The sequence below is a fragment of the Chrysemys picta genome, chromosome 2 (assembly GCF_011386835.1).
Source record: "Chrysemys picta bellii isolate R12L10 chromosome 2, ASM1138683v2, whole genome shotgun sequence".
NCBI lineage: Eukaryota > Metazoa > Chordata > Testudines > Emydidae > Chrysemys > Chrysemys picta.
Genome location: NC_088792.1, coordinates 154,629,047 through 154,639,212, shown reverse-complemented (window position 1 = coordinate 154,639,212; position 10,166 = coordinate 154,629,047). Strand labels below are relative to the sequence as shown.

At 46.4% G+C, this 10,166-nt stretch overlaps 1 protein-coding gene across 1 annotated transcript; it reads right to left on the bottom strand.

Annotated features, from left to right (window-relative positions):
* Positions 1 to 7,297: 7,297 nt before the first annotated feature.
* LOC135981543 (myb/SANT-like DNA-binding domain-containing protein 1) lies at positions 7,298 to 9,768 on the bottom strand. The gene is made up of 2 exons (XM_065584458.1): positions 8,790 to 9,768; positions 7,298 to 7,793 (listed from the first exon to the last, which is right to left on the bottom strand). The coding sequence occupies exons 1-2, from the start codon at positions 9,364 to 9,366 to the stop codon at positions 7,318 to 7,320; spliced, it is 1,053 nt and encodes a 350-aa protein (XP_065440530.1). The 5' UTR covers positions 9,367 to 9,768; the 3' UTR covers positions 7,298 to 7,317.
* Positions 9,769 to 10,166: the final 398 nt, after the last annotated feature.

The following is a 10,166-nucleotide window of genomic DNA, read 5'->3' as shown; positions in this document are numbered from 1 at the left end:
CTTGCCCCCACAGAGCTTCAAACCTGGAGCTAATACAAAATGTAGGAGAAAAGATGGACTATAACCCCCTTTTAACAGATGAGGAACTGAGGCAGACAGACTAAGGCCCTAACATTCAGAGGTAACAATTGCCCCACTTCTAAATGATGGTAATAGGAACTACATGGGATCAACACCTTGAAAAAGTCCAGCCTTAAGTGGCTTGCCCAAGGTCACACAGAGTGAGAGAGAGAGAGCGCCAGAAATTGAATACAGTTTTCCTTTATCCCAACCTAGTGCTTTAATCACAAGATTTCCTTTCTATTGCACTTATAAGAAAGATGTTCCAAGAAGTATCTAAGCAGGATTGTTGTTGTTTTTTACTCATATAAAAGCAATCTGAGTCTACATGACAAAAGATGGCCAAATTTGTCAGCAACAAAGCACTTGTTCATAAGTAGTAAAAATCGGAAGACTGATAGCTTTGTACTTTAAAAAAAAAAGTTGTTTTGCTATTTGCCCTTTCATGGTCACACAACGAGTCAGGTCTGCAAATTAGACTCTTCTTCACATTAGCTTCATTTGAATGTGGCCTTTTGTACCTGCAGAATATGAAAGGAGCTAAATGCCAATAACAAACCCGCCTACCTGCTCTAACAGATGTTAAAATCCACGTTCAAAAACCTACAGATTTTCTCTCTTTTCTTCTTCTTCTTCATTTTTTAAAAAGGTCACACTTAGCCAAAAATTTTGCTGATTTATATGTGTGTTTCCTGAAGGTGACTCTCTAATGGATAGAAACAAGTTTCCCACCAGCAACTAGATTTAACCTTCATATGCCCCATTATTTACCTGTGGTTTCCCTCTCTCTCTCTCTCTCTCTCTCTCTCTCACACACACACACACACACACACACACACACACACACACACACACACACACGCTTACACTTTCCTTTCAAATGCATTTTTTTGTTAGCTGGCTGGTAGTAAAGCATCAAAGAATATGAATTTTCAGTCACAGTTCTGTCTGTGAATATATATTACAGGTTTAACTCTTGCCAGTGACACCGTTTTACCAGTGGACACTAGCAAAAAAGGTTGCAAGAACTCCCCCCCACCCCGTCTTTGTAACAGCAGGAATCTTTGTAAACTGCAATATAACTCAGGCATTCAGAGCTGCAACTTCTACTATGAAATATTTATAGCCTGTCTGATGAGGAGCATTCTCTTCTCTGTATTGGAATGTCGTCCCATGAGAACAGTGACAGAGCCAAAGGAGTTGGTTTAAGGCAAAGCTGAGTACTTCTCCCTGGAAACAATTGGACTGATTCTTCTCTCACATACAAGGATATAACTCTAGAGAAGGTTGAAATTTTTTATTGGAAACTTTGTTTTTTGATGAAAACAAAATTTTTCGAAACCACCCAATTTTTCAAAGAAAAAGATTTTCTGTTTGTTTGTTTTTCATATACATTGACATACATAGACACCTTTTCAACAGGACTCCAAATTTGCATGTGTAAATTGGATAGTTGGGTGCGCAGTTAGAGAAACTGCACAAACAAATACAGAATATTTTCAGAGGTCCATTGAAAATTGGTTCCATGATTAATAGTGTGCAGAAACAATAGGTATATATCTAAATGATTTATTAGAAGAGATGTGTTATTTCTTTATTGAGATTTAAAAATAACTAAGGAGATTCCTAAGGCTCTAGGCACTCTGACATACTATTAACAATACAAGCCAAGTCTCAGCAGCATTAAAATGATCAGTTCAGGAGTAATTCAGCCAGCCAACCTCTGACAAAAACTCCTTTCTGTCCCTTCATCATGTAGGAAACAAAACTTCACTTCTTCAAAAACTCTATCAAACAGGTGTAATTTGAAGCATGTCCAGCAGATCACCAAATCTGGACTATTTTGGACTACGTTCCAGAGTTACGACTCTACACAAGTGTGGGGAAAAAGAACTAGGTAGCCTTCTTAATGACAACCAAAGTAACACCAAAGGCCCAAATTCAGGCCCTCTGACAGAAGCTGACTACACAGACGGCTTTTACGTAAGGCAGTACAGGCCAGAACCTGAACTAAACTAGGCTGTGCAATCCCCTGCCAAATACGTCATGACCAGAGGAGGGAGGGGAAGGAAGCTATGCGAAAGGCCTTAGCAATATGATAACAACTGGTTGATGGAAAAATACGATAACCGCTCATTGATGAAACATTGTAACGGCTTATATGAAGAAATTGCTTCTAGTAAAGGTCAGCTACCTGCCACTAGCCAATCATATATCATCTTTGGGCGTCCTGTAAACCCCCCCGGAAAACAATATGTACCCTGACGAAAAACAACACCCCCGCTGGTGCCAAGTACCACGCATGTCAAAACCACCAAGAACAACCCCACCCAATAGGCACCCAATTCTCGTAAATAATGAGGAAGCTACCGGGAAAAAGGAACAGACCCCTACTCTTATTTCGCATAAATGACGTATTATTTGTAATATGCTTGCGGTTTGACAGAATAAAGCAGCCTGCGAGCTGCTGCTGGGGGTGACAGTTTTTGGACTGTCACCCCAACGCGTTGGTATGTATTGCAATAAACTGGCCTCAGGCTTGAGTCTGTGAACTAAAATCAATGCGTGGGTGACTTTTTCCACGACACAAGTGTAACCCTCTGATGAGTGTGTGTTACAGGTCCCACTCTGTGCTGATGCACAGAGGATATAAGTTGTTACAACTGGCCACTGCAAAGGCATGGCTCTTTAGCTCAAGCTGGAGCAGTTTCTGCTTTTAGCTCTAGAGGTCCAGCTGAATCTCCAGTGTGTTGCGCAAGAGGGAAGCTGTTTCACAAGAACACACGCACACCAACATTATCGCCACGGACTGAAACTATAACTCCGCAAACCAAAGATACAGGCCTTTACCAAGTGAACTAAAAGAGCTTCTCTTTCACTGCTGAGTATACAGAAGTTGATTGGGACCAAACCCTAATGGGAAACACGCTGGCTTATAGCATGCGATTATATTTTATATACATGGCACAGATTAGTACCTTCCATACTATACACCCAAAAATGGCATTTTTATCATTTCAATCGTAAGTGACTTCCTTTTTGAAAGAAGATTGTACAGAATGGCACACCGTACAAACAAGATAATTGTTGCCATTTGCATAGACAGGCAGGTTCCAGTTAAGCTCATAACAGTCCAAAGCAGGGAGAAAAATGATACAGGTGCTCTCAGTTCAAAACTCAGAAAACACTTAAAGAAAAAAATAAGATAATCCAGTTGAAGACTGGGCAGTGTTGCTTGAAGAAGTCTGAATAATCATGGGATAGACTATTGATGAGGCTATTTGTATGTACAAATATTTTATGTTCCCCTCCTGGGCATTTAATAGAATGAATCACAATAATCCTTTGCTTAATTTTACCAAACATCCGCAAGAGCCAGAAGGCAGCTGGTGAATACGGACATAAATAGGCAGAAGGTTCTGATCTCTATCCAAAGGGGCGTGCTCTAATTGCTATGCAAATCAGTTACCGTGCTGATGAAATATTCAGAGCATTGGAGGGGATATGACATTAGTTTGAACACTTTATTCTAAGCCTTCATTAAGTAATGATAAATTACAGTGGGGCGTCTGAATGAAATCCTGTATCAGTTATAAACAGTGTCATTAAAGAGTTTATCAAATCAGCTTACAGTGTTGTCAAATATACACATGCATACAGGCATATAATATGGACATCTTCTTTGTTTTCTATAGTTCTGAGCCACTCTCTCTCTGTTTAACAATTATTAAATAAAACAGGGATTTTCGAAGGAATAAGGGAGTCGGACACCAACTCCCAGGCTCTTTGAAAATCCCATCCTAAATATAACATCTATTGGAGGACTTCATCCTGAGGTATCATATGAGTCTTTTTCCATTTTTCTCAGTCATGATCTTATCTAAAGCAATGTAACTGTCAGAAAGGAGAGGGTAAGTTAATATTATCGCACTTTGGAAATGAATAAATGGGTTACCAAATAACTACAAGAGGAGCAAAATAGTTAGGATTCTTCAACTCTCTAGTATGCAACGGTAACAAACAAAATAAAAAAGAACAAGTTGTTTAAAAGCCTTTCTTCTGAGAGGAGAGAGAGTCCTGCTGATCTCACAAGCATTGAGATTGACACTGATTAGCTAGATGAATATGAGTTTTGCCCTTTCACTGTCCCCACTGCCAACCCCACTCCATATGTGGTTGGAAATGATTTGCTTTCTCAAAAGGAGAACTGCAAACCAGTGCTGAGCCAAAAATCATTTGGGAAATATCAGGTTCAAGCGACAATCCAGAGGAGAGGGAGCGGGGGAAGTTGTTTGCAGTGGTATATGTTGGGTGGAACAGGTCGAAAAACGCTACCTAAATTGTAAACTCTTTGAGACCAGGATTGTCATTTTGTTCTCTGTTTGTAACACAATGAGGCCCTAGTCCCTGACCAGGACTTGTAGGCACTACGGTAATACAAACAGTGAACAATAATACTTGTAATGCCTATTTTTGATGGAAGATTTGAATAAACTAAGAGTGTTTCTTTCATTTGAAATTTATCACAGAATTAGATTGGTTTTCTGATGAAAGAAAAACTCCGTGTGTGGGGTGGGGTGGGGTGGGGTGGGGTGGGGAGGGGAGGGGAGGGGAGGGGAGGAATTGCAGGGTGGTTCCTGCGCTAAAGAACTGAAACTTTTCTGGTTTTCAGATTTCTGTTGTTCTCCTCCTGCCTCCTCCCATGTAGTGCTTTATTGATGTTGGTGTCTTAAGTCATACTGAGAAGGAAAATGGTATGGTGGTTAAAGCTCTAGACTGAGACTCAGGAGACTGATTCAATTCCTGGCTCTGCCACAGATTCCATGTATGACCTGGAGCAAATCACTTAGGCCTTGTCTACACTACGAGAGTAGTTCGATTTTACTTGCATCGAATTTTTGGAATCGATATTGCAAAGTCGAACGTGTGTGTCCACACTAAGGACAGTAATTCGACTTTGTGAGTCTACACTAACGGTGAAAGCGTCGACATTCGAAGCGGTGCACTGTGGTCAGCTATCCCACAGTTCCCGCAGTCCCCTCTGCCCATTGGAATTCTGGGTGTAGCCGCCAATGCCTTCTGGGTAACAAAATGTGTCGAGGGTGCTTTTGGGTAACTGTCGTCATCCGTCCATCACTCCCGCCCTCCCTCCCTGAAAGCGCCGGCGGGAAATCAGTTCGCGCACTTTTCCAGTCATTGACAGCGCGGACGCCACAGCACTGCGAGCATGGAGCACGCTGCGACCATCGCTGCAGTTGTGGCCGCTCTCAACGCCTCGAAGCTTATCATACAGGTTTCCCTGAGGCAGATGCAGAAAAGTCAGGCGAGGAGGCTACGGCACCGCGGTGATGGCCTGAAGTCTGAGAGTAGCACAGACCTCTCAGAAAGCACGGGACCCAGCGCCGAGGACATCACGGTGGCAATGGGTCATGTTGATGCCATGGAACGGCGATTCTGGGCACGGGAAACAAGCACTGAGTGGTGGGACCGCATAGTGCTGCAGGTCTGGGATGAATCCCAGTGGCTGCGAAACTTTCGCATGCGGAAGGGAACTTTCCTGGAACTTTGTGAGTTGCTGTCCCCTGCCCTGAAGCACAATGACACCCGGTTGCGAGCTGCACTGACTGTCCAGAAGTGAGTGGCCATAGCCCTCTGGAAGCTTGCAACGCCAGACAGCTACCGGTCAGTCGCGAACCAGTTTGGGGTGGGCAAATCTACCGTGGGGGTTGTTGTGATGCAAGTAGCGAAGGCAATCGATGTACTGCTGCCAAAGGTAGTGACCGTGGGAAATGTGGAGGCGATCATAGATGGCTTCGCAGCGATGGGATTCCCAAACTGCGGTGGGGCCATAGATGGAACTCACATCCCTATCCTGGCACCGGACCACCAGGCCAGCCAGTACATTAACCGAAAGGGCTACTTTTCCATGGTGCTGCAAGCACTGGTGGACCACAGGGGACGTTTTACCAACATCTACGTGGGATGGCCGGGCAAGGTTCATGACGCTCGTGTTTTCAGGAACTCTGGTCTGTTTAGATGGCTGCAGCAAGGTATTTACTTCCCGGACCACAAAATAACTGTTGGGGATGTGGAGATGCCTATAGTCATCCTCGGGGACCCAGCCTACCCGCTAATGCCCTGGCTCATGAAGCCCTATACTGGCGCCCTGGACACTGAAAAAGAACTCTTCAACTACCGGCTGAGCAAGTGCAGAATGGTGGTGGAGTGTGCTTTTGGCCGTCTCAAGGGGAGATGGAGAAGCTTACTGACTCGCTGTGATCTCAGCGAAACCAATATCCCCATTGTTATAGCAGCTTGCTGTGTGCTCCACAATCTCTCTGAGCGCAAGGGGGAGACCTTTATGGCGGGGTGGGAGGTTGAGGAAAATAGCCTGGCTGCTGATTACGCACAGCCAGACAGCCGGGCGATTAGAAGAGACCAGCGGGAAGCGCTGTGCATCCGGGAGGCTTTGAAAGCAAAGTTCCTGAGTGAGCAGGGTAACCTGTGACTTTAAAGTTTGTGTACAGAGAAGCTGAACCTGCCCCCGTTTCTTTACCCAGTTAATGTTGACTATCCTATCCAGTTACATACCCCCTTCACCCCCCCTTCCAACAGACGTTTCGAAATAAAAATAGTTCTACTTTGTTAATGCACACCGTTTTCTTTAATACTGTTTTCGCGGGAATTTTTTAAAACTGGGACGCAGACTGTGGTGCGGAGCGGGTGTAGTGTAGTGACGTGAATGAAGCTTCTAAACTCAAGGATTGACAGGCTCCGCTGCGGTGGGATGGTTGTTTCAACGGAGCCTGTCACCCCTCCTGATCGGGACTGTGTGTATGGGGGGGCTATGTGACTTTGTGGCAGGGGGAGGACGGTTACAGATCCCCTGCTGCGTGGCTCTGTGATCCTGCATAAGGACCGCCGCTTAAGATCTGTAACTGCCCTCCCCCGCCACAAAGTCACAGAGCAACCCACCCCCCACCACATAACATGAAAACCACCTCCCAGACTAACCAGGGTAACTAGTCACTGCATCACTGCACTGTGTATGTGCCCTGCTGCTGTACCTGCCCCCGCCTATGTACCCTGCCAAAGGTGACTGTCCTGTCCAATTACCACCCCCTTTCCCCTCCTCCTCCAAAAGAACATGATTGAAACAGTAGTTAACAGAAATGTATTTTTTATTATCAACTACACATGGAACTGGGAGGTGAAACTTGGACAGGGGCTTGTGTCAGGCGGGAAGGAAAGAACTTTTCAAATTTTGGGGCATGAGAGCCTTCTGCTACTAGAGCTCTCTGCAGGGGTGGAGTGAGAGTTAGCACGGACTCTGCCGCCTCTCCTTCTTTGCACTTTGGGTGAGGTGGGTATGGGACTTGGTGGCGGGGGAGGGCGGTTAGAGATGGACTGCAGCGGGGCTCTGTCCTCCTGCCTCCGTTCCTGCAGAACATCCACAAGGCGCCGGAGCGTGTCTGTTTGCTCCCTCAGTAGTCCAAGCAGCGTTTGAGTCGCCTGATGGTCTTCCTGCCGCCACCTCTCCTCCTGATCTATGTTTGCTTGGTGCATTTGGGTCAAGTTCTCCCGCCACTGGGTCTGCTGTGCTGCCTGGGCTTGGGAACAGGCCATAAGCTCCGAGAACATGTCCTCCCGTGTCCTCTTCTTCCTACGCCTAATCCGCGCTAGCCTCTGGGAGTGTGATGCCAGGCTAGGTTGTGAGACAGTCGCAGATGGGGCTGTGGAAATGGGAAAAAGGGAGTGAATTCCTCAGAAAGATAAATGTAGTTGTGAACAAAGAACATAGTCTTTCTCTGTGAACAAGACCATGCACAGCACCTATCACATGCGCACTCAGCACAAGGTCGAATTCTCGGCCTTCGCATTCAGTGCCTGGGGTCTTGCACAGCACATTTGAGAAGCGGGGCAGCACAACGGAATTTCTGTTGCAGGCAGACATGGTAAGCTGTAGACTTGTGGCAGTTTAAAACTTTTATATTACCACTGGCCTCATTTCACATTTAAAGCAATGTCAGTCCCTGCTGCCAGCAATCCGGCAAGCGGGAACTCTGCCCCTGTCCCACCCCCTCGCGGCTGTCCCCGGGAACGATCCCTTTCGGCTGCCCCTCTCCCGCCTCCACCGCGTGGCTGCAAACCAGCGGTTACAGTTCTGTAAAGGAACGGGCAAGCAGTCCCAACACTAACATTCCCCTACCTAATTCAAAGCAGGTCACCATGGGCGACATCACCCTGATGAGGATCTCTGAGAGCGAGAGAGAGAGAATGCTCCGGGAAAGCCTCCAAAGACCAGGGCCGTATGCCGCCCTGCTGTGCAGAGCAATGATTTCCGAGTACTTGATAGTCTCGTGGCACGGCAACGTGTCGTACTTCGGAGGACCCAATAAGGCCGCTCTCCCCAGGAACCTCATGCAACGGCTTTCAAATTACCTCCAGGAGAGCTTCATCGAGATGTCCCAGGAGGATTACTGCTCTATCCCCGGACATATAGACCGCATTTTACTGTAGCTGCAGTAGCAGGGACTAAACAGTAGAGCGGCTTGGGCAGGACAATCACGGAAAACCGGACATTGCTAGATTTTTTTTTTCAAAACTTGCACTGCCCATGACTGAACCGTTAAGTGCCTAGGGCAAAGTAATCATGAACAACCCATTCTTTTAATTGTTAATATTCCTGTTCTGTTAAAAATAAATGTTTAGATGTTTACAACACTTACTGGCTGATCCTTCCCCAGATTCTGTGTCCGGGGTAACGGCTGGGGACGCTTGGTAGGGGATCTCTGTAAGGGTGATGAAGAGATCCTGGCTGTCGGGGAAATCAGCGTTGTGAGCGCTGCCGACTGCCTCGCCCTCCTCATCTCCTTCCTCATCTTCCCCGTCCCCTAACATGTCCGAGGAACCGGCCGTGGACACTATCCCATCCTCAGAGTCCACGGTCAGTGGTGGGGTAGTGGTGGCGGCCACACCGAGGATGGAATGCAGTGCCTCGTAGAAACGGGATGTCTGGGGATGGGATCCGGAGCGTCCGTTTGCCTCTTTGGTCTTCTGGTAGCCTTGTCTCAGCTCCTTGATTTTCACGCGGCACTGCGTTGCATCCCGGCTGTATCCTCTCTCTGACATGTCTTTAGAGATCTTCTCATAGATCTTTGCATTCCGTTTCTTGGAGCGCAGCTCAGAAAGCACAGACTCATCGCCCCACACAGCGATGAGACCCAAGACTTCCCGATCAGTCCATGCTGGGGCCCTCTTTCTATTCACAGACTGCACGGCCATCACTGCTGGAGAGCTCTGCATCGTTGCCAGTGCTGCTGTGATCGCCACGATGTCCAGACAGGAAATGAGATTCAAACTGGCCAGACAGGAAAAGGAATTCAAATTCAAATTTTCCCGGGGCTTTTCCTGTGTGGCTGGTCAGAGCATCCGAACTCGTACTGCTGTCCAGAGCGTCAACAGAGCGGTGCACTGTGGGATAGCTCCCGGAGCTATTAGCGTCGATTTCCATCCACACCTAGCCTAATTCGACATGGCCATGTCGAATTTAGCGCTACTCCCCTCGTCGGGGAGGAGTACAGAAGTCGAATTAAAGAGACCTCTATGTCGAACTAAATAGCATCGCAGTGTGGATGGGTGCAGGGTTAATTCGATGTAACGGCGCTAACTTCGACATAAACGCCTAGTGTAGACCAGGCCTTAATCTCTCTGTGCTTCAGCTTCCTATCTGTAAAACACGGATAATACTTCCCTTCTCCCACTCTTTGTGTATTAAAATTGTAAGCTCACCAAGCAAGGGACTGTCTCTTCCTCAGCTGGCACTTCCACACAGCAAAGTACATAGATCGCTATAAAATAAAGCCAACAAGGCTGGAGGATGGAAATTTCCTATTTTGAAAGGATTTAATCACTTTAAGCTGATGAAGAGTCCGGTAGCAGCTACAGATGCTTTAACAATAGGAAGTTGATGTGAGACAACTAGATGACATTATCCTGAATGGTTTGCTTACCATAGCTACAGTATGATCATGAACTTTGGTCAGGAGAATTTCTGCCTTTATGTGGAATGCGTGGACCCCAAACAATTTTTATCTCAGATGACC